Here is a 25132-nt window from a genome sequence, read left to right on the forward strand (position 1 = left end):
CCCAGGGGTCCTGCGCGCTCTGTGTTATAGATTTGGGGCGTCTCCATAGACGTTTTTCCAGGCCTTTCCCTTAGACCGTGCTCACACTGTTGTATATTTTCTCATGTATCAGATTCTAGTATGGAGCCGGGTGTCATTCACTATAATTAGATTCCATCATATGCAAGAATCGGATAAAAGTGCAGAGAAGATGGAGAGATTAAAGGGTTTATCCAGCTTTTTAGTAACTATTACGCTACATAGATACATGTAGGTTGATACCAACTACTTACCTGCTCTTCTGTGAGCTCCTCTCTCTTTGCACAGAGGTCATGTTACATAGTTGTATAGGTTGAAAAAAGACCTTGGTCCATCTAGTTCAACCTTCCTCCACCAATTTTACATTTTGATATTAAGTCATTTATAACCAACAATGTTTTGTGTACTGAGGAAATCATCCAGCCCTTTTTTAAAAGCTGTTATAGTATCTGCCATTACTACCTCTTGTGGTAGGGCATTCCAGAGTCTGACTGCTCTAACTGCAAAGAACCCTTTCCTATGTAGATGCCGGAATCACCTTTCTTCCACTCGCAGTGTATGCCCCCTGGTCCTTAGTATTGTCTTTGGAAGGAATAAGTCATGCGCCAGTCCTTTATATTGACCACACATGTATTTATACATATAAATGAGATCTCCTCTGAGACGTCATTTTTCTAAGCTAAACATATCTAACTTTTTCAACCTCTCATCATATGGGAGGTCTTCCATTCCTTGTAGTAGTCTAGTTGCCCGCCTTAAAACTGACTGTAACTTCTGTATGTACTTCTTAAAATGTGGAGCCCAAAACTAGATCCCATATTCCAGATGTGGCCTTACAAGTGATTTATAGAGGGGCAACAATACATTGGGATCACGGGATCTAATATCTCTTTTTATACACCCTAAAATCTTGTTTACTTTAGCAGCTGCTGCTTGACATTGAGTACTGCTGCTCAGCTTATTTGTAATCAGAATACCCAAGTCCTTCTGTTCTTTAGCCCAAGATTACTTCCGTTAAAAGTATATGCAGCTATAGGATTACTCCGTCCTAAGTGCATTACTTTACATTTATCAACATTAAATCTCATTTGCCAAGTATCTGCCCATTCTGACATCTTATCCATATCGTTTTGTAATATTTTACTATCAAGGTTAGTTTTTAATATCATACATAGTTTGATGTCATCAGCAAAGACTGACACTTTACTATCAATCCCATCCACAAGGTCATTAATAAAGAGATTAAAAAGGATTGGTCCTAGTACAGTTCCCTGCGGTACCCCACTGCTAATTATAGCCCATTTAGAGAATATACTGTGGAGGTCGCCTGAGTTATAGCTTGTTTGTTCTAATGTAATAAGAATATCTGTGTATATAAATAATCAAAATGTAGATGTAGTTGTATAATTATCTGTCTGTCTATGTAGCCATCGCATGGAACTATAGTATAATTCAAAGTTGTATAATCATGAAGGAGTTAACCAAAGATGATGAAGCCAGAATGTGAAGCTGTAAAAGTGTTATCAGTAAGGTTCACATAGAAGGAATGTACGGGAGGCAGGCAATGTGATGTGAAAAATAGGGGAGTGAAAGCACTCCTTCGTTAGCTTCAAGGTAATTTATGCTTACTTACGGTATAATTGGATCTATCGAATTAAACTAGTTCAGTTGATGACGCTGGCTGAAAAGAGAGCATGTCTGTGTTCTTTGTCTTATATACATTGATATATATTGGCACTGATATACAGCTAATACGGCACCGTCTCTGGATATCCCAAATGAGGACTCCATTAGCAGTCTTCAACGCAAATTCCTCCCTTGACAGTTTGGCGCCCATCAGAGTGGGGCTCCTTCAAGGCCGCATTACCGACCTGCAAATACCGATTATTTAGATGTCACGGACTGAGACCTCCCTCCGCTCCAACCAGGCTGATCCCCTACAACCCTCGGTGAGTGTTACATATTTTGTATTCACTGCCGTTGTGGTTGTTCTTGGAGAGGAGGGAGTGACGGGCTGTGTGTCCTTATCGGTGTTAAAAGGTTCCTGATTGTGACTCAGATTGGAGCTCAGAGCACGATCCCAGTCCTGAGGTGTGGATCGAGTGTCACATGGGATCCAGAGGACGGTTGTTAGGGCAGGAAAGACGGTGTTGGCTGGATATAGCTAGTTAGACTGACCCGGTCTGTAATTAAAGACGCGGAGGGTTCCCGTGACTGAAGATAGGGAATAGGACATTAAATTTGATACAGTTGACCAAGTCCGGAGGTCGGGACATTCTTGTATATGCATGTACATTTTTGTACGTCCTCCTCCTTTCATGAGTCAGATCCTCAATGAAAGAAGATGGGGATTAGGACAATAAAAAATATTGGTGCAGCTGATCAAGTCCGGAGGGAATACATTTTGTACCCCTCCTCCAAGCGCGGGATACCCTTATTACTATATAGCTGAGGAGTTGCCAGCTAGTATAGAGGTGTAGCCTTAAGTTCCGGCCGGGCTGTAATGCTCACCGCATAGTCATATATTAGTGTAATCCAGACAGCACCAAGATAACAAAAATGTTTAGAACGGAGAAGACAAGGTTAAAAAACCTGAGGATTCACAGAATAGATTTAGTAAACATTCCTTAGGGAGGGGCACGTGCTGGAGACAGTTCAGCTGTGCATCATGCCCCAGAGATTTTCAGAATATTATTTGTTGATTGATGCTGAATTGTTTAACAGAATAACATAGATATTGCTATCAGAAAGATATATTGAGGTCAAAGAAGAGGATGAGCGAGGAGATGTTGTGTTTTACTATATGTTACCCAAGTCTGAGGAAGGATCTGAGGGTCCTCCGGCAGGTTGTTTTGTTGCTGCCCCGCAACCTGATCCCCATTCTATTCCCTCTATTTCAGAGCTGCTCATAGATGCTGTGATCCCACCTACTAGCCGGAATTCCTTAACTCTTCTTGTACTGCCCACACCAGCATTAGTTCCCTCTGTTCCAGCATCCACCTCACAGTTAGTAGAGCTAGTAGAGCTATCCCCCACAACCCCCACATTGACTCTGCCCACTCCTGCCCCCGTCTATCCAGAAGTACCAATTGAAAAACCGCCCCCATACGACCCAGCCAGCTGCACATGTTACCAGTGTGGCTACCAAAACACAGACTGGAGAGATGGTTGTAATAATTGTGCAGCTCACCGCCACACCTGAATTACGGCCATAAGCCTGTGCCAATACTCCCTGTTTTAACTCTCGGAGGAGGTTACTATGTGCCTCCTGTACACCAGAGAACAACCGAACAGTCTGAGGAGCTGTTATCCAGACCCATACCCCTGGCCCCTCCTGTTTCTGCAATGCCGTCTCTCCCCTTACCGGCCAGTCTGCCGTCACGCTCCCCAGTTACCAATCCCCTCCCCTTGGATCCCCCTTTTTCCCCTAGGACACATAGTCAGTTTTACCCCGAACCTGACGAGGAACAGCCCTCATTTAAATATGTCTCTTTCAACCCCATCCAGTTAGAGGCATTAATTCCCTGCTTGCCAGATGCCAACTTAACCCTATGCGATTTTATAGGAAGATGCTACAGGTCCAGCAGTTATATTCAGCTGCTCGGAAGGACCTAGTTAACCTCACCAAGATAAAAGCAGGAGACAGTTTTTGGCCCTTAATGGAGCCCCATCTCACAATGCCCCCAGGCACTGATGATACCATTTTCCAAAGTGGACAACAGTATTGTGCCGCTTTAAAAAGATGGGCTCAAGATCAATTTGTGTATACAACCACACCGGTGCAGCCCCCACCACAGCCCATGCCCCGACAGGGCCCAAACCCCGTATATGTAGCTCCCAATCAACAAAACCAGCAGAGCCAGCAACAGAACTGTTGGCATTGTGGTCAGCCCGGTCACTATCAAAGAAAGTGTCACACCCCCAAATCTCAGTGTTTGGCCCGGTACCCTCGAAACCGTAACCAAAACTTGCAACACACAAATCCACAATAAAGGTGTTCCCTGTAGATTCAGTAATGATCTACCTGAAGCCAGGTGTGCCTTTTCCCAGAGTATCACAGTATCCCTTTAAATCAGTCCCAGGTGATTTCCCAAGATACTGCCCACAGTCCGGCTGCACCCAGGAGTCTGCCCCAACCTTCCCTAATGACACAGGGGGGAGCCCCAGACTGCTTGTTTTTGTTGCAGTGATTTCCAGTCCCAAGCCATCTATTTTAATGATGCTCTTGCACTCCTGCAGGGATGTGTGGGAGGGTATACAGTACGCTGCTAGTTATCACAAGTTGTAAAAGAAGAAAAACAAAAAGGTAGTTTCAGCAGATTTACAAAGCTGTTTCTGTCTTATGTACTAAGAAGTGCTTTTTCCGGCTGGTGGAGTGGATTTTGTTTAATCCTTAGAGTTCAAAATTTCATAGGAGATTATCAATAGTATTCTGCTGCTATTTAAATAATTAAATTAATTTTGCAGGGAAAAGTATATTTTTTTAAAATATACAAATTAGTTTTTATTGTTATGTTTTTGTTTTGTATTATTTTTGCATACAAACTGCCAATATTGATTACTTTCCTTTTTTTTTGTAGATACAGAATATCTATGAACCCTGTTGTAAGGTTTCAAAATTTCCCAGTAGAGTATAAGTTATATTTATCGGTTGGTTAATCATATTGTTTACTGTTATAGATCTATATATTTTGCCAAAGTAGTATATAAAAACAAAAAAATAAAAAGGGAGGAAGTAGATACCTATTACATTTTTCCAGCAGCAGACATATTGGATAGGCTTTAAAGCTGGCCTTTCTTTTGCAACAGTTATGTCATGTTTATTGGATTATTATGAATGTAGGAATATATGTCTGTTATAGGAATGATCTAATCTATATTTTTTTTAGTTTTGTTTTTATAGATGGAATCAGATGGTGGTCGATTCTGCACTGGATATGCTACGGTTTACACAACATAAGGTAGTCTAAATTTAGGCCATTCCCTCCCCTCCTATCGGTACAGGAGGAAGTGACGTAAGTGCCTCTCTAGATGGGTGGAGCAGTATTAGGTAAGAGTCAAAATGTATGTAGGATGTAGATCTTTCCTGTTGTCAAATAAGCTAGGTACGCCGAAAAGAAAGTCTATATCTGAGCTGATGGAATCGTATGGAGATCCCCGCACAGGTGCAGCTGACCAAGAAGCAGTGAAAGGGCCTAGAGTTGAGGAATCCTTTACCATGCATAGAGCCCATGCCTTGGTGACATCTGTCACGTCAGTGACTTCTGTCACTCCTTGTGTTCTTAAATCCCTACAGGAAAAAGCGAACCAATAAGGAGTGGAGTGCGAGACGCAGGGAGCCGGCTGACTGAGGAATATCTGTGGATGAAGGGCAGTAAGCTTTCTCTACCATGAGATTTCTTCTTAATGATGGCCCAAGTAACATGGACTAACATCTGTGACAGTTGGATATCAGTGTGCGCTTTGGTGACGCCAGGGTTCAGTACCCAGGTAGGCAAACTCACCCGGTCTTGTGAAACACGTTCTTAAAACAATGAGGAAAAACTGTAAAGAGTCCATAGAAACACCCTGCACCTGCTCTACCCATTCTTAGAGACTGCAATCTGATTATAGATGTTTATCATGAGCACGTTGTATGCAAGTCTGTGCGTGTTGTGTAGCTTTCTCTCCAGGTCTGGTGAGAGGCATTCCAGTGCAGAAAACGATGTTATTGCTGAAAATCCACATAATGCAAGTGGTATGTAAAAGACAAACTAATAGGTTGTAAATCAATGCGTGTTGTGTTTCTCTTTAGTGAGTGTTGTGTTTCTCTTCAGTAATAAACAGGTTCCAATGTAAAATGTTTTTTTTTTGTCTAGCGCAAAGCATGTATAATTTTCATATGATTGACTAATTAGAGAAATAAACAAGTGTATTTTCTAATTCCAGATCCTAAATCAGAGTTAGTAGTATATGGTTTTCGGTCAGGAGACTGATTAATCCTAAAAGGACACAGACATTTTGATAAAGCTCAACGGCAGGACAACATGGATTCACACCCCGCATTGCAGAAGGGTCGATCCAACGGAGCTGCACTGAGCGTCCTGCTTATATTTATCCTTTACAAAAAGACCTGTATAGTCCCAAACCATCATTGCTGAAACAGTTAGAAGAGAGGACTTAGAGACCCTTGAGACATGGGAAAGTCCAACTACAAAAGGTGAGGACTCGCCTAGGGGTCCTTGGTCTCAAACCGGTGAAGAAATCCCATTCCCCTCTCCACCCATGGCTCAACGTTCAGTCAGGCAAGATTTCCCAACAGATCTTTTTTCCTCTTTTCCTAAGGGAACACAGTACCCTTAGTATTTGGAGATGGCAGAAGTGAGTCAAGGGGGGACTGTTGAAGGTTAAGTAGTCGAAAATACTTAATTCAGCCATTTCATAGACCCAAAAATGTGGTTTGGTTAATGTAATCTAACCATTTACAAATGTTTTTGTTTCCTACTAATGCTGACAGGTGGGCGGGATGATGGGTGGGGGGTGCACGCATAGTAAACAGCCGGCCGCATGATCACCCCTGGCAACTACAGCCTAGAGTGATCATGTGCGGCTGTTTTCACTGCCCCTCGTGCATCATCATCAGCGCGGGGTGCAGTGAATCAGTATACTGTACTCACCGTTCCCCTGCACCATTGCAATGTCCTCCTGTCTGCCGGCTCCGGCTGCGTGTGGACACGTGCGCACAGCAATGATGTCATCGCTGTGAGCGCCGCTAGTCTCCACACAGCCTGAGCCGGCAGACGGGAGGACATTGCGATGGTGCAGGGGAACGGTGAGTACAGTATACTGATTCACTGCACCCCGCGCTGATGATGATGCACGAGGGGCAGTGAAAACAGCCGCACATGATCACTCTAGGCTGTAGTTGCCAGGGGTGATCATGCGGCCGGCTGTTTACTATGCGCGCACCCCCCGCCCATCATCCCGCCCACCTGTCAGCTTCAGTGCTGAGAGATGATGGGCGGGAGGATGGGCGTGCATATGTAATGAGTGGGCCCCGATGACCCGCTCCACCGCAGCACCCTCATTCCCCTCAACCACATTCAGACCATAAGACGCACCCCCCACTTTCCCCCAACATTTGGGGGGAAAAAAGTACGTCTTATGGTCCGAAAAATACGGTAGTCTCTTAAGCCTTCCGATCCCACCCACAGGGATGTTTGTGCTAGGAATAGCTTATAGTGTTTTTAATTCCTCGATCACTGCCTAGGTCAATAACAAGCATGTCCTTCTGCTTGAGGGTGCCATTGACTTCGGTCTCGCTAGGGACGTTGTAGGGAAATACGCTACCAGGAACACGGCCACCACCCTGACCGCTGGACTATACCCCAAGCACAGGGGACGTGACTAGACCGTTCTACAACTTGTCAGCCTCCCACGTATCCGTGATCTAGGGATGACTCTAGAGGGGGCTTTACACGCAATGATATCGCTAACGATATGTCGTCGGGGTCACGGAATTCGTGACTCACATCCGGTGTCGTTAGTGACGTCGTTGTGTGAGACACCTACGAGCTACCGCTAACGATCAGAAATACTCACCAAATCGTTGATTGTTGACATGTCGTTCATTTTCCAAATGTCGTTGCTCGTTCAGGACGCAGGTTGTTCGTCGTTCCTGAGGCAGCATACATCGCTACGTGTGACACCCCGGGAACGACGAACAGCAGCGTTCCTGCGTCCTCCGGCAACGAGGTGGGCATGTCGATAATGCGGCTGGTCTCCACCCCTCCACTTCTATTGGTGGCCCGCTGTGTGACGTCGCTGTGACAATGCACGAACCTCCCCCTTAAAAATGAGGTTATTCGCCGCCCACAGCGTCGTCGCTAGGAAGGTAAGTACGTGTGACGCGTATCTACCGCTCCGGGCTCGGCTGCGATCGAGCCGCTTGGATCCAAGCTCACTGGTGGGTGGCTCGAGCGTCTCCGGACCCGGGGGCCTCGTGGTCCACTTCGATCTGAAAGGGGGGCTGGCGGTTTTAGGGGACGTAGGTGCACGGCCGGAGCCATGTTTGAGTTTGTGACGCCACCCACGGGTTGTGGTGAAGGTGGACACCACCGCTGCTATTGCGGGACACCCGGGGGAGATGTTATGCAGCAAGTTGTTAACCCCTCCATGGGCAGGGATGGTGGCCCCAGGACCCGTTGAGAGTTGTTTGGTTGGGCGGTGCAGGGAGGTGTGCGGCCGGAGGGCACTGTTGTACTCACGATTAGAAACATACACAAGTCTCTGGTAAACCAAGTTGATGGTGGCCGGTGCCCGAAGCTGGCTGCGTCTGGTCCCCCACCCGGTTGGTGGTCTCTGCCTTTCTCCTGCACCGTGTAGTGTAGCTGTGGACTGCATGCGCTTCAGCGACGGGAGTCCGCTCCCTGGCTTTGTGTATGTCGGGAGAGCCCCTTTGCCCGCAGACGCTGTCCCGTGGGATCTCTCTGCCTGTGCGGTGGCTTTCTATCCCCCTTGTTGGGCTGTTGTCTTGAGTCAGGACTTTGGGTGAGAAAGGACCTACAGTCCACAATCAGTTAATTAACTTGGTCCAGTGGCTTCTGGACCTCGTTTCAGGGTTTGAGTACCCCGCTTTGTGCTCCGGTTTCCGATTCGGTTCCCCGGGTCGGTACCGGCGGGCCACTACCCTGTCCCGGTCCACCACGGTTCCACCGAGCCGTCTTCCCGGCACCTGCAGGCTGAGGCCACTGCTTGCCTCCTAGCCAGAGGTACCAGGGCCCCTACCCGGCACCTGTCAGATTACTGCAGACCTGCTGCACAGGCCTGCTTCCTCTCTACTCCACTCCTAAAACTCATCTGACTGTCAGGCTGCACTGTTTTCCCGCCTCCGGCCCTCTGAACTCCTCGGTGGTCGTGGCTAACCGCCTGGCTCCGCCCCCCTGGTGTGTCCATCAAGCCCAGAGAGGGGTGACTAGATGGTTGGCTGATGACACCTTTTTAAGGGACAGGTGTTGTGCGGGGTGCTAACTGTGACTACCTGGCTAGTCCAGGGCGTCACACGTATCGGCGATATTGTGCGCCAATGGCAACAATTTGCCCATGATGCACAAACGACGGGGGCGGGTGCTGCGTGTAAAGCAGCCTTTAGAGTCAGAAATCAATCTCAATGTTGGCCTTATCTTTTCTACTTCTCCTTTGGGACTCACCTACCCCTTTCCCTCTAACTGCCCTATTTATAGTATCCTGTCCTCCTCCTCCTCTATTATCCCGCTCTCCGCCAACCAAGGTGCCAAGCATATGATCCTTGGGCCAGACTGCCACCTGGTGGCGACCCACACACTGTACTATGCATTGAAATACAATATACAGTGGAACCTCACTTAACGAGTAACCCAGTTAATGAGAATTTCGCTTAATAAGCAAAGCTTTCTGTAAATTTGTAACTCTGTTTACGAGAAAGCTTTGCTGTATGAGCAAAATACTCACTGCACACACATCCGGTTCCGTACATCCACCGCGCTCTGACCCGCTCTTGCAGTCCACACAAACACACACATGCACGCACAAAACACACACAAACGTACACGCATGCACACACATACAGTATTATGCTCACCTTATTTTCCGTTCCATCGCCGACCTCCTGGGTCTTGTAGTTCGCCGCTCCAGGCTGTGTATCGGTAACCATCGGCGACGAGGCAGGAACTTCCGCTGTCAGACGCTACTCAAAGGCAGCGCGCTGGCCAATCAGAGGCTCCTGCCTTTGACGTCAGCGCTCTAGGTGCAGAAGTTCCTCCCTTATCGTCATGGTTACCCGATACACAGCCCGTGAACCTAGCGAACAGCAAGTCCCAGCAGGCCGGTGATGGAACGGAAGGTAAGGTGAGCATAATATGTGCGTGAGAGTTTGTGTGTGTTTGTACGTGTGTGGAATGGCACAATAGGGGACCAGGATGGGACATTTACCAAGTTGTGGAATGAATTGTCTTCATTGCAATGATTTCCTATGGGAAATCTTGCTTTGCTGAACGAGTAACTTGGTTAACAAGCACAGTCCCAGAACGGATTGTTCTCGTTAACCAAGGTTCCACTGTACTAAACCCCTCAGTGTGCCGCAGTTGTGCAGGGGTGGCCTATCCCCGACTCCTTACAAGTGAATGAACTCAGGTGAGGTCACTGACGTCACCTGAGGTCAAGTTACCTGCAATCACAAGTGGAGGACCGTGGAAACCTCCAGCTGTGGCCACGGCTAACGTAAGTGATGTCACCACTGATCGCAGCTCAGTCTCTGCCTGAACCTCATAGCGGCCAGTCATGTGCCATGATCACGCTGTGACTTTACATGTAGCAGAGCTGGAATTGTTATGGGACCTCGTGTGGAAATATGTTGGAGATGCACGGGTGTTAGGGGATTAATAAAGTGGTAAAAGGGGGTATCTGCTACATACACATCATGCACACACGGCTCCGTTACATACACATCATGCACACACGGCTCCGTTACATACACACATAGCACTGCTACGTACACATCATAAACATGCGGCTCTGCTCCATATACGTCATACACACATTTCAGCAACTTGTGATCAAGACCGATCAGGTCCAAACGTCTTTATTTGAAAGTCGCTCAATAAATCTTCTCCTCACCTGAACTTATCAATAAAGAATTCAATAAAGCAAAGATTCAAATAACAGTGTGAAGGGGTCACATACATACGCAACAGGGGTCACATACATACGCAACAATAGTTTACTATAACCGTCCACTGACACCGCGCCTCATCCCATCCAGTGTGTACACGCCAATATAGGACTACACTGAGGAGCTGATCATGTGACCCCTGACTCCTCCCCTCCATGTGACATCATCACAGGTCCTGTAAGCACAGAGCAGCCATATATCTAGTGTGCGGCTCTGCAGGTGGAGGTGTGTGGAGATTCCCCATTACTGGGCTCAGGCTCTCTGGGGGAATTCGCTCCATTGTCCTGGTGTGTGTGGCGTCTGCTGCACATGCTGGGACCTGGGCTGGGCCGGGGGGGTTCTTGCCCAGTAGGGTTCCGGGTTGAGGAGGAGTGATCCTGTGCCTTGGGCACTTTAGAAATGGCAGCTATTAAGAATACTGTGCGGTTGGAGGTGGTGGAGGATGACAGGACGGATATTGGGCTGGAGTACATTGTCAGGAATGTGGTGATGGGGCTGGCCGGAGTACATTGTCAGGAATGTGGTGATGGGGCTGGCCGGAGTACATTGTCAGGAATGTGGTGATGGGGCTGGCTGGAGTGCATTGTCAGGAATGTGGTGATGGGGCTGGCCGGAGTACACTGTCAGGAATGTGGTGATGGGGCTGGCCGGAGTACATTGTCAGGAATGTGGTGATGGGGCTGGCCGGAGTACATTGTCAGGAATGTGGTGATGGGGCTGGCCGGAGTGCATTGTCAGGAATGTGGTGATGGGGCTGGCCGGAGTACATTGTCAGGAATGTGGTGATGGGGCTGGCCGGAGTGCATTGTCAGGAATGTGGTGATGGGGCTGGCCGGAGTACATTGTCAGGAATGTGGTGATGGGGCTGGCCGGAGTACATTGTCAGGAATGTGGGGATGGGGCTGGCTGGAGTACATTGTCAGGAATGTGGTGATGGGGCTGGCCGGAGTACATTGTCAGGAATGTGGTGATGGGGCTGGCCGGAGTACATTGTCAGGAATGTGGTGATGGGGCTGGCCGGAGTACATTGTCAGGAATGTGGTGATGGGGCTGGCCGGAGTACATTGTCAGGAATGTGGTGATGGGGCTGGCCGGAGTACATTGTCAGGAATGTGGTGATGGGGCTGGCCGGAGTACATTGTCAGGAATGTGGTGATGGGGCTGGCCGGAGTACATTGTCAGGAATGTGGTGATGGGGCTGGCCGGAGTACATTGTCAGGAATGTGGTGATGGGGCTGGCCGGAGTACATTGTCAGGAATGTGGTGATGGGGCTGGCCGGAGTACATTGTCAGGAATGTGGTGATGGGGCTGGCCGGAGTGGACCTAGACAAGGTGTTTTGCATCCAGGAATTTGCGAAGGCCGGTAGATTTGACATCTCCTTTTACACAGAGGAGGACTGCCTGAATTTTTACCAGCTGCTGAGAGAGAACCAGGCGCACGAGTTTCTGCAGTCTATCCTGGTGAAACCACTTTTTTCTAATGTGGAGAGGCCCATCACCGTCCATATGTACAACCCTTTTGTAGACATAGCCATGATTAGAGCGTTTTTGGCCAGATATTGCTCTTCTGTTAAAGGAGGCATTAAGCAGAAAAATAGGTTTGGGGTGTTTAACCCCTTCAGCCCCCGGGCACTTTCCGTTTTTGCGTTTTTGTTTTTTGCTCCTTTTCTTCCAAGAGCCGTAACTTTTTTATTATTCCGTCAATCTTGCCATATGAGGGCTTGTTTTTTGCGGGACGAGTTGTACTTTTAAATGAAATCATAAGTTTTACCATATAGTGTACTGGAAAATGGCAAAAAAATTCCAAGTGCGGAAAAATTGCAAAAAAAGTGGGATCGTACAATAGTTTTTGGGATATTTTATTCACGGTGTTCACTATATGGTAAAACTGATGTCTGGGTGTGATGCCTCAGGTCGGTGCGAGTTTGTAGACACCAAACATGTATAGGTTTACTTGTATCTAAGGGGTTAAAAAAAATTCACAAGTTTGTCCAATAAAAGTGGCGCACGTTTTGCGCCATTTTCCGAAACACGTAGAGTTCTTATTTTTTGGGATCAATGGCTCAGTGATGGCTTATTTTTTGCGTCTCGAGCTGACGTTTATAATGGTACCATTTTTGCGCAGATGCTACGTTTTGATCGCCTGTTATTGCATTTTGCGCAAAACTTGCGGCGACCAAAAAACGTAATTTTGGCGTTTGGAATTTTTTTGCCACTACGCCGTTTACCAATCAGAATAATTGATTTTATATTTTGATCGGGCATTTCTGAACGCGGCGATACCAAATATGTGTATATTTATTTATTTTTTAACCCTTTAATTTTCAATGGGGGGAAAGGGGGGTGATTTGAACTTTTAGGTTTTTTGTTTTTTTTTTATTTTTTAAAACTTTTTTTTTACTTTTTTTTTTTTATTTTACTAGTCCCCCTAGGGGGCTATAGCGATCAGCAATCCGATTGCTGATCGCTATCTGCTGATCACAGCTATACCGCTGTAATCAGCAGATTCACTCACTTTGGTTTTCCCTCTGCTCTCGGCCGAGGGAAAATGAAAGTGAAAGATCATAGCAGCAGGCGTCATCACATGACCCTGTGCTACGATGGCAACCACCGATAGTCACGTGATAACACACGTGACTTCCGGTGGGGGCGGCGGTAAGTAACAAACATGGCCGCGCGCATTTAAATCTTGCTGCCAGACTTTGGCAGCAAGATTTAAGGGGTTAATGGCCGCGGGTGGAAGCGATTCCACCCGCGGCTAGCAGGCACACATGTCAGCTGTTGAAAACAGCTGATATGTGTGCCGATCCACGCCGCCTGCCCGCGGCAGGGGGCGGGGCTTAACGGGACACGATCTATGACGGATAGATCCGTCCAAGGTCGTGAAGGGGTTAATGGGAACATAAAATTCTGGGTGCGTTTTAAACAAGATCCAGAGAACATTGGTGGCATAATGCACCCTCCCGGGAATTTTTCCATTGGGGGAGATAGAGGCTATCTTTTCTATCCTGGGCAGCCTTCTTTTTGCAGGAAATGCTTCAAATATGGACATGTGGCTGATAACTGCGAGGCAGGTGTAGCCTGCAGGAATTGCAAACAAGTGGGGCATGAAGCCTCGGAGTGCCCCTTTTCCCCTATGTGTGACATCTGTGGTGCAGGAGATCACACTTGTAGGTCTTGCTCTGGCTTGCATCGCCAGTCATTTTTGGAGAGATCTCAGTTTGTGAGGCGCAGAGACAAGGATAAGGCTGTGAAGCAAACCCCAGCTCTGGAGAATGTCGCTGTTAACCCCCAGGTGTCTGAGGTGCCAGCTGTGTCTGTAATGGGGGCTGTGGTAGTTGATCTTCCCAAGATTGAGAAGCAAGCCATGTTGGTGGACATTGACCTTCCCAAGGTGGAAGCCCTATTGGGGGTGGCAGAGCCCTCTGTGTGTGCAGAGCCATTGGGTGTGGTGCCAGAAACTCCTAGTGTGCCACTGCCTGCTTCTTCTCTGGATCTCACGCCTGCAGAGCTGATTGAGGAGTTTCTGAGCCCTGAGCCTGTTTCTCCCTTGAGCCCTAGTATGTATACATTTTCTGTGTCTCCAGAGAAGGAGGAAGCCAGGATGCCCAGGGCAGAGAGCAGTGCTATTTTTAAGAAGGTGCTGGACAAAAATAAAATGTCTCATAAATCTGTGAAGAGGTTAAGGAGTAATCTATTGGCAAGGGTTCATGCGCCTCCAATAGAGACACATAATCCTTATGCTATATTGTCTCCTGACTTGGGGGACGAGTTGCAATCTGAGGCGCTTTCTGCAGTTAATCCTATATCTCCCAGTGTGGGTTTTTTGGAGGACGGCAAGGTGGCTCTCCTGGAGGATATGCTTGAAGATCCGTCGTAATGTGAATGCTCTGCACCTGCTTGAATGCGGTTTCTTATTCCCCTCTTTGGTTCCCATAAACCTATACCTCTATGGTGTTACAACTAAGGATCCTATCACAAAATGTGCGTATGTTTACCTCTTTGCCTAGGTGCACAGTGGTATTGGATTTTTTGGCCTCAAAGGGCAGTGATATTGTCTGTGTACAAGAGTGTGGATTAAAGAAACTTCCCAAGAAAAGTGAGTGGAAATATGGAGACTCTATCTGGTCTTTTTCTGCTTTGAATAGGAATGATGGCATTGGGGTGTTGATACAAAATAAGGACATTTCTGTCAAGGAATACACCGTGATTGAAGAAGGCAGATGTGTGCTGGTTTCTTTGTGCTATCATGGATGGGACTTCAGGCTCATATGCATTTACGCAAATGTGGACAAACATGACCGTCTTTTGTTATTTCAGAAGTTAATTTCGTTTTTACACGGTAAAGTTCCTGTTTTTGTGGTAGGAGATTTTAATTGTGTATTTTCCAAATCTGCAAGAGCAAGTGCCTGTGAAAACAAGGTGGATGCAACAGGTATTTTGTGGAATAAGATAATGAAAGATTTTTCCTTAAAGGATGCAGTGGCTACTAAACCGGGACCCTTTACTTATCATGCCGCGGATGGTCGCACGGACTCCCGGCTGGATTATTTTTTCCTTTCAGATGCAATTTACTGTACTAATTATGTCCAAGAGAGAGTGTGTTTTTCTGATCATGAATGTTTGATGGGAGTGTTTGAGGTGGATGAGTTTTCTTATGGAAGGGGTAGGTGGAGAATGAATGTGAGTGTGCTAGGGGATGAAAGGGTTACAAGAATGTTTGCTATGAGGTTTGCTGGATGGGTGAGGCAGAAAAATGATTTTGGTGATATTTTGCAATGGTGGGAATGGGTTAAATGTAGGATACGCAGTTTCTTTCGGAAAGTTGGTTGCACCAGGGCTAAACAGAGAAGATTGGCCTTTACCCGCTTTAATAGACGGATTGCTTTTCTGTGAAGGTGTAAATCGTTTGGTATGTGTGTGGAGAAAGAGTTGCAGGGAGCGCAGAAAGAGGTGAATGACTGGATAACTGAGAAAGGTCGAGAGATTGTGTTCCGCTCTCGAGTGGAAATCAAAGAGCAGAATGAGAAATGTACTCGATTTTTCTTTAAGAAAATGTGTGGAGGGAAGAAAGATATGAGAATTTTGCTGAATGAGGAAGGTGAAGAAGTGCGTGGAGAAGGTGTGATAAAAGAAGTGGCAAGATTTTATAGAGAGTTGTATGATGTGAAGGAATGTGAGATGGGCAGGGAGAATGAGTTTCTGCAGGTGGTGAAGAACTTTGTGGATGAGGATGAAGGGCTTAGGTTGCTGGATGATATTACTATGGGGGAACTCCATGATGTGATAAGCAAATCACCTAAGAACAAGTCCCCAGGGCATGACGGGATACCATGTGACTTTTACGTCAAGTTCTGGGACATTGTGGGTAAAGACTTCTTGGAGGTGGTGAAATTCTTATTCACAGGGAAGGAGATGCCGGACTCTATGAAGAGAGGATTGGTGGTTTTACTTTATAAAAAGGGGGATAAGAGGAGTTTGGTGAATTGGAGACCCATAACTTTATTGAATGCAGATTATAAAATCTATGCAAAAATGTTGGCAAGTAGAATGAAGGAGGTGATTGCTTCAGTGATAGGTGAGGAACAGGTCTGTGCGGTGCCCAAGCGTAGGATACATGACAATGTGTGCCTGGTGAGAGATGTGATTGAGGATTGTAAGAATAGGAAGAAAAGTATAATTGTGTGTGCATTGGATTTTGAGAAAGCGTTCGATCGAGTGGCCCATTTGTTTTTGTTTAGTGTGTTGATTAGAATGGGTTTTCCTGAGCGTTTGGTTAGATTGATTGCGTGTTTGTATGAAGGTGCTCAGAGTGTGGTGCAGGTGAATGGTTTTTTCACGGAACCTTTCAGGATTTTGTCTGGTGTTAGACAAGGTTGTCCACTTTCTCCTATTTTATTTATTTGTGTGTTAGAACCTCTGTTACAATCGATTAGGCAAGATAAGGTTGTGAAAGGGTTTTTGGTTCCAGGTAGTGATGGTAAGGTCGTGAAGGCTGTGGGCTACATGGATGATGTGTGTGTGTTGTGTGACTCTGAGTGTGATTTGCAAAGGGTGAAATTGTTGGTGAAATTATTTTGTATTGCGTCTGGTTTCAAAATTAATTGGGGGAAAAGTAAAATTAAGGTTCCTTTTAGTCCTCAGGAGGTGAGGGATGTGGATATGGAATGTGTGAATGAGGGTATTGAGGTGCTGGGTGTTAGTTTGGATGAGGAGTTGAAAGGTGAGAAAAGTTGGGATGTAATGAGTGGTAAGATAGCGAGGAAATTGGATTTTTGGAGGCTGCGTGAATTATCCTTCACAGGGAAAATATTGGTCATTAAAAGTGTAATATTGCCTATGATTATGTATTTGGCGTTGGTGTTTCCTCCGCCGTGTGTCTTTTTTAGGCGTATAAATAGATTATTGTTTATATTTCTATGGGGTAGTAACATAGAGAAAGCTAAAAGAGAGATTCTCTTGAAAAGTAGAAGGAATGGGGGTTTGGGTTTCCCTAACCTGGAGGTTTATATTGGGTTAAATGGCATTAGGTTTTTAATAACTTTATTTGCTAAGGAAACTAAAGCTGCTAGTATGGCCAGATATTTGGCCGGCACTATGGCCAACCGACTACAATGGTCTTTTCAGGACAATAGTAAGCCAATTGCTTTTCTGTGTCCGCTGTGGTATTTGAGGGTGGAAGCTTTTATCAAAAAATTTCATCTGGAGAAAATGTCTATGTTGAGCTTTCTTAACAAGAAGGTTTTGACTAAGAGAATGTGTATGAATGATATGATGTGCGTGATTGCAGGGTTGAAGTCTGCAGAAGCGGAAGATGTCTGGCAAAAATTGGAGCGTTGTGACTTGTCTAATAAACAGAAGGATTTTGTGTGGATGTCTTTGCATGGGGTGCTGCCGGTGAGGAGCGTGCAGAAAAGAAAGGGGTTGGCTGTGTCTGAACGGTGTCCAAGAGAGCGGTGTGGAAGTGATGAGGAGGTGGGTCATGTGTTGTGGTCATGTAACTTTGCTAAGGATGTCTGGAATAAGATGAGTGGGCTATGTATGGAATTGACTGGGATACAATGTCTGACTTATAAGATTATTATGTTTGGGTTATGTAAATTAAATCGGACGGAGGATAGATTGTTGTGGATATTTGTGGCTTGTGTGAAGGAAGTGCTCTGGAATTGTAGAAATCTGTATGTGTATAAGGCTGGTTTCACACTACGTCTTTTTAACATCCGTCCTTAACGTTTTTTTAGCGGACAAGCGGATCCAGTGCAAATGCGTTTTCATTTCAATGCATTTGCAATGGACTCGCGTTAACATCCGTTCACCTGCGTTTGCCTGCGTTATAGTGAGGATCCAGTGACTTGCAGTTTTTTAACATGTTTCAAAAACGCTACTTGTAGCGTTTTTGAGCTCCGTCCAAATACTGCAAATTGCTGGATCCTGACTATAACGCACGCAAACGCAGGTGAACGCTGGCGTGCTGATAGACAGGATCCTGCTTTTCTACTGAGCATGCCCAGAAAGTACTGAGCATGCCCAGAACCAGTCTCGCGTGATCTGTCTATCTCTCTACTCCCTCCCTCACCCTCTCTCTCTCTATCTCTGTCTTTCCCCCTTCCCCTCTCCCCCACCTGAGAGCTGCGGACACTCGTAACCAAGGTAAATATCGCGTAACCACTTCTCTTAGTTACCCGATGTTTACGTTGGTTACGCGTGCAGGCAGCCCTGCTCCTAGCAGCTGCAGACACTCGTAACCAAGATAAATATCGGGTATCCAAGGCCGATGTTTACCTTGGTTACCAGCGTCTGCAGCTGTCAGAAGCCTCCTCCCAGTCTAGTTCCCCTCACTCCCGATCACATGACTCCAATGCCCGCCCCTAAACATCCAGTGCAGGATCCTGCAAAATAACATATGCGTTTGCATACGTTATTTGCTGTAAAAGCAGGATCCGTACTTCCGCTAAAAAAACGTTTTCAGCGGATGTTAAAAAGACGTAGTGTGAAACTAGCCTAAGGAGGAGATGATTGAGGTGACTGATTGTGTCAGTATGATCTTAGAGAAATTGCATTTCTATTATAAGTATGATTTGGAGAGAGGACTGGATGCAGAGGGGATGTGGAAGTTTTTGAAGTGGAAACAGATATTTGTGTGATTTGTATATTTGGATTTCATGGTTATAAGTTTGTAACAGTTATGGTTTTTCTTTTGTGATGACACTGAATTAAAGGAAAACCTTATATGATGATTAAGACATGACCATATGCTGTCTTCCTATGGGAGCACAGGGCTATGGTGGACACTCTATCTTAACCTGAAAGGTTTTATATATAAAAAAAAAAAAAATTAACCCCTTTAGCTCTGAGACTTTCTTGGAGTTTTTCTCTCGCTGATTTCTATGAATCGTGAGGTTTTTGTTCCTTTTCCTCAGATAGATACAAACGCCCCAACTATGAGAGGCCGGAAGTGAGGAAACCCGTCTGCCCTCGGTCCTCGCCCCTTTCTGCCCTCAGTCCTCTGCCCCTTTCTGCCCTCAGTCCTCTGCCCCTTTCTGCCCTCGGTCCTCGGCCCCTTTCTGCCCTCGGTCCTCGGCCCCTTTCTGCCCTCGGTCCTCGGCCCCTTTCTGCCCTCGGTCCTCGGCCCCTTTCTGCCCTCACACAGTATAATGTTCCCCCAGAATGTCCTCATTATATGTTTCCCCTTATTATTTCCAGTAATTGTATTATTACAGCGGATTCTCTATGATGTTACATCGTCATCTTCTCCCCATTCAGGTCCCTACAATATCGGATCCTCTCAGTGGAGATCTTCTATATAAGAAAATTCTCCTGATTGCCCCGTGAAGGATGGATATGGACAGGGACAAAATGGCGGAGAGGATATTACACCTCACCCTAGAGATCCTCTTCCGGCTTACTGGAGAGGTGAGAGATTCTGATGACGTCACATTACATCATTCTTATCTATGGGAATAACAGATGGACAGAACTGGAGAGGTGAGGACTCTGGAAATGTCTGGAGTGAGATTTATTACTGTGTCTCTCCATAACCAGGATTACACAGTAGTAAAGAAGACCTCTAGTGAGCGCTATCAGGCCCCTGTGTCTGAGGGATGGGGAAGACCCCTGAGCCCAATCACGGGGTCTCCACCTCACCCCCCGATACATGAGGACATCAATGACCAGAAGATCCTAGAACTCACCTACAAGATGATTAAGCTGCTGACTGGAGAGGTGACACTGCTGGGAATGCTGGGACATTATACAGTAACGCTATGAAGGGATCGGGGGTGACGGTATCGTTGTATGTGTCAGGTTCCTATAAGGTGTCAGGACGTCACCGTCTATTTCTCCATGGAGGAGTGGGAGTATTTAGAAGGACACAAAGATCTGTACAAGGACGTCATGATGGAGGTTCCCCAGCCCCTCACATCACCAGGTAATAGACAGGACTAAATACACACGGCCTATAATTATCTGTATGTAAGGAATGAATTCAGTCCCTGTATGTGTCTCCTCCAGCTCTATCCAGTAAGAGGACAACACCAGAGAGATGTCCCCGTCCTCTTCTCCCACAGGACTGTAAACAAGAAGATCCCGATGTTCCTCAGGATGTGTTTCCTCCAGCTCTATCCAGTAAGAGATATCTACTCATGTACTTTCTGCACTAATTTGTGGTTACATTTTTAGGCTTTCTGCTCTTGGTTTTTCAGCTGTGTTGTTTTTCCTTCTGCTTCTTCTGCTGTTTGTTTCTAGTCCCTTCTTTATGTTGTTATGATGGCAGCTTAAACACCTGCAGAGGGTTCACGAATACTCTGTTTCCCTGAAAATACGACCTACACCGGAAATAAGCCCTAGCATGATTTTATAGGATTTTTGGAGAATGCTTGAAATATAAGCCCTACACCCAAAATAAGCCCTAGTTACAGTCAGGGCCAGCGTTAGGAGGAGTCAAATTGCGCAATTTCTCAGGAACCACACTCTCTTAATGTCCCCATCAGTTGTATTCTAAGGTTGATTGTTTAAGGACAATGATGACTTCAAAGCCATGTGACATGATGTAACCAAAGGTCTCTTAATTGCAGGAGTCTAAAAGAACTGAACAGGACACAGGCTGGTATGCAGGACTGGTATTAGGGGAAAGGGAGAGCAAACTGGACAATTTCACAGGGCCCCCATTTTCCTAGGGGCCCAGTGTTTATGTAAACCAATTATAGGACTGGTTAAGGACCTTTTTGACACTTCATGTGACCAAAGGTCTCAATTGCAGGAGTCTACAGCTGAAGAGGAGATAGGCTGTTGTGTGTGTGTGTGTGTGTGTGTTAACGCCAATTTTAACCAGATTTGCCAAAATGGGCAGAGGTACAGCCGCGCACTGAAATGCAAACATTTTCAACTACTAAAGAAGATGTAATAAAGTAATTGGTTTAGAGAATGTGAACTACTAGAGAACTACCCTGGAAGGAATGGAGACCCCTACAGAAGGAGATTTCACACTTAGACCCTGATTGATCAAAGCAATTATGGAAGAATTCTGGCATAAGTCACTTCAAAAGTTCTCAATAATGTTTGTGCAACACAGTTGTTGAGTTGTGAAAAAAAATTGTGACCTTTTGTAGGTTTTATGCCAATTTGAACCAATTTGCAAAAATGGGCAGAGCTTGGCCAGAAGAAGGGTGTGATGCCACCGCTTCTCTTATTCATAACAAACTGCCACGTTCCCTATGCCAGAAATCTCACTCCAGTCCCTGACGTTATTTTTCAGTGTCCATCACCAGTCTTGATGAATTGGAGAACTAATGTTTATCTGCACAGACTGCAAGACGCTGCTACCTGCTTTGGTTTCAAAGCCTAAGGATGGGCCATACATTTTACAGTCCCGGACAACCCTATTAAATATCTGGCATCTGTCTGTAACTATTTTATGTTCGTCCTTGAAAAAAGTCTCTTTGAAAATTGTCTCATTAATGCCAGCTATAGTTTACCTATACTAGTCTGGTGACGTGTTGTGATCCAGACATACGGGTGGTTGTGCATTATTATTGTGAGCTGTTGTGGTGTTACCCCTTGTTGTCTTTTTGTTGCTGCCTTCCTACTCTTGCTTTTCTCCTTAGTCTCTCACTGTTTATTTCTGTGAATTTGCAATGAGTCCCATCTGTCTTAATCTCTGTTTCCTATCTGTGTTAATCTGTGTTTCCATCATATTTCTGTCCCTTCCTTCCCTGGGGGGATAACAGACTAGATTTGGCCAGGAGAATAGTAAGGCACAGGACTCGGCCATCTCCACCTTCAGGGGTAATCCAGAGGTTAGGAATAGCTTAGGGTCCCCTAGCATGAGGGACAGTTTAGGTGTCCCTCATTATCCTGCAGTCACATTGTGACAATCAATCAGATTATTTACTATACCATATTCCAGAGAACTGGTGCTAGCAATGGGAGATCCGAAGTAATGAAGATGTAACTTGTAGATGTCGAAATTGGACAACAGATTCACAATACATTTTTTCCTAATTTAATTTTTGATGTTATGGTTTAAAAAAATAAATGTACTTTCAAGATAATATCTAAAAAAAGATAATAACATTGTGTTTATTTTTCGCAGATGACTGTATTGGGAGTTCAGATGGAAATCTAATATCTTCAGAATTTAAAACAGATGATGAAAGTATCTCACATGAAACATATGAAGAGCATTCTGTTGTCCCAGATATACCTCCAGTCCTTCCTCGGAAAGCTCTATCATCTGATCTTTTCATACAAGTCCAAAATTCCAATTTATCACAGAACAATATGCAAAATAATAGTTACAGAAGGGATGTGGAACATGAAACGGCTTCTACAAGGGAGAAACCATTTTCATGTTCAAAGTGTGGGAAATGTTGTACTAAGAAATCAGACCTTGTTAAACATCAGAAAATTCACACAGAAGAGAAGCCATTTTCATGTTCAAAGTGTGGGAAATGTTTTATTCAGAAATCAGACCTTGTTAGACATCAGAAAATTCACACAGGGGAGAAACCATTTTCATGTTCAGAGTGTGAAAAATGTTGTACTCAGAAATCAGATCTTGTTAGGCATCAAAGATCTCACACAGGGGAGAAGCCATTTTCATGCTTGGAATGTGGTAAATGTTTTACTAGGAAATCAAATCTTGTTGACCATGAAAAACTTCACACAGGGGAGAAGCCATTTTCATGCTTGGAATGTGGTAAATGTTTTACTAGGAAATCAAATCTTGTTGACCATGAAAAACTTCACACAGGGGAGAAGCCATTTTCATGCTTGGAATGTGGTAAATGTTTTACTAGGAAATCAAATCTTGTTGACCATGAAAAACTTCACACAGGGGAGAAGCCATATTCATGTTCAATGTGTGGGAAATGTTTTATTCAGAAATCAGATCTTGCTGTTCATCAAAGATCTCATACAGGGGTGAAGCCATTTTTACCCTGAGAATGTGAAAAATGTTTCACTAAGAAATTAAATCTTGTTTACCACCAAAAAAATCACACAAAATAAACCATTTTTATGTTCTGAATATGGAAAATGTAATTCTCAGAAATCAGATCTTGTTAAACATGTGAAGAAGCCGCACAGGGAAGGAACCTTTATCACTTGAATAATTGAAATGTTTAACTGGTAAATCAAGTCTTGCCAATATCAGAAAACCAGCAGAGCGGAGCAGCCATTCTTGCTCTCAGAATTTGCCAAATGTTTTTATCATTAATCAGGTCCTGTTGTCAGATGAGTCACACGGGAGAAGCCATCATGATGTACCATAATTCAAAGGGTTTTATCATAAAATCGGCTACAGTTCCTTAAGTAAGAATTTGTGAGATAAAGAACCATTTTCTTTCTTTTTAGAAAGTATTGTATTTTTTAGACCATAAGACACACCTAGGTTTTGAAGGAGGAATATAGGGAAAAAATTAATGCAAAAAATGTGGTCATGAAGCACTTTTATGGGGGGGGGGGATCTGCTGCTGATACTGTTATGGGGATAAAATCCCCCAATTCTGTACTAATGTCCCCCATACTGGGCCCCTTCAAGGTATATGTGTCTCCCATACTCTTTTATATGTCTTTCATCCTGGTATATATGTTGCCTATCTTTATCCCATCCTGGTATATATGATCCCCATCCTGGTATATATGGCTCTTGTCCTAGTATATATGTCCCCATCCTTGTATAAATGGCCCTCATCTCCGGCCCATTCTTGTATATATTTCCCCATCACGCTGCACACATAAGAAAATAAATGATTATACTCACCATCCCTCCGCTCTCCCTGTGCACGGTGTTCTCTTCTGATGCTGGCAAGTGACTTTAGCATGTAAGCAGCGCATGACATTACTGCCATGTGCCCCAAGTTACACACGGACATCAGCTGCCGGAATATTCACTGCTCCCCACAGCCGGGATTATGTGCTTGGAGAGCAGTGAATATTCATTCTCTAATAGACACAAGTGATCGCCCAGTCACAGCAGTAAGCCGGCGGCTGGGTGATCATGTGTACCCAATATTAAAGAGAATGAATATTCACTGCTCCCCACACAAATAATACCGCCCATCTCTTGGTTGGCACTGGCTTTATTGCCTAGAGGTGGGCGGGATTATGGCGTGGGGAGCTGTGAATATTCAGTTTCTTTTTTAGCTGGCACACTGTTATCCCTTTTGAGAGCCTTTAGGAATATTTTTGAGTAGTTTTGATACTGGATTATATTTAGATAATTCACTAATCCCCGGTTGCCCACTGCTTTATTTACTAAAAAGTGCAGCCCCAGATTGGACATAGGAACTCTGAAGTATATCACATTGTATATAATTGCATTTCAAAACTTGTTTTGTTAATAAATGCTTGTAAAATATATATTCTTCTTGCCTAGCTTTCTCTATTGTCTAGATGTGATGATTTTGCCTCAGAACCTCTGAAGTTGGCGCAGACCTGTAGGCATTTCACACAAAAATAGTGAGGGGGGAATTGAATCAGATTATGCATCCTAGATATGTGGAAGTTTTTAAGATGCTCTGGTCAGAATTCATCAAAGCTTTTATGTCAAAAAATTTGTCACAAAAGCTCTGAAAAGTCTCAAAAATGCGGAAAGTTGTGTCAGCATTTGGTAGCTTTTTGTATTTTCACTCCAAAATTGGCAAAGTTTGGATGGGACAGGGTCGTGACAGCAAAAGTTCTTTAATTCATGATGAGCTGTGGCATTCCCTATGCCAGAAATCTCACTCCATTATCTGAAGGAAGTAATGTTTCTAGCATGGCACAAGGAGGCACATGCCACTCGTGAAACGCTCCAGATTCATGAAGAGGCATGCACCACTTCATGAATCAGGAGTGGCCCCCGCATAAATTAGGCCATTTATGTTATAAAAATGATCCCTTTACAAAGGATAATTGTTGTAATAAAGAAACTAAAGGATTTAATA

At 45.0% G+C, this 25132-nt stretch overlaps 2 protein-coding genes across 2 annotated transcripts in view; both read left to right on the forward strand.

The window, feature by feature from the left end:
- The first annotated feature begins 6148 nt into the window (after positions 1–6148).
- LOC142260548 (uncharacterized) overlaps positions 6149–25132 on the forward strand; it is a 104637-nt gene continuing 85653 nt past the window's right edge. Inside the window, exons 1-2 of the mRNA XM_075331984.1 lie at positions 6149–6217; positions 19470–19619. Of these exons, the coding sequence (XP_075188099.1) occupies positions 19542–19619 (78 nt within the window). The 5' untranslated portion in view covers positions 6149–6217; positions 19470–19541. The remainder of the gene's footprint in view (positions 6218–19469; positions 19620–25132) is intronic.
- LOC142260550 (uncharacterized) lies at positions 19633–24504 on the forward strand. Its single transcript, XM_075331985.1, has 3 exons — positions 19633–19637; positions 20227–20330; positions 22297–24504. Exons 1-3 carry the CDS (start codon positions 19633–19635, stop codon positions 23145–23147), a joined length of 960 nt encoding a protein of 319 aa, XP_075188100.1. The 3' UTR covers positions 23148–24504.

The sequence above is a fragment of the Anomaloglossus baeobatrachus genome, unplaced genomic scaffold, assembly GCF_048569485.1.
Source record: "Anomaloglossus baeobatrachus isolate aAnoBae1 unplaced genomic scaffold, aAnoBae1.hap1 Scaffold_130, whole genome shotgun sequence".
Classification (NCBI taxonomy): domain Eukaryota; kingdom Metazoa; phylum Chordata; class Amphibia; order Anura; family Aromobatidae; genus Anomaloglossus; species Anomaloglossus baeobatrachus.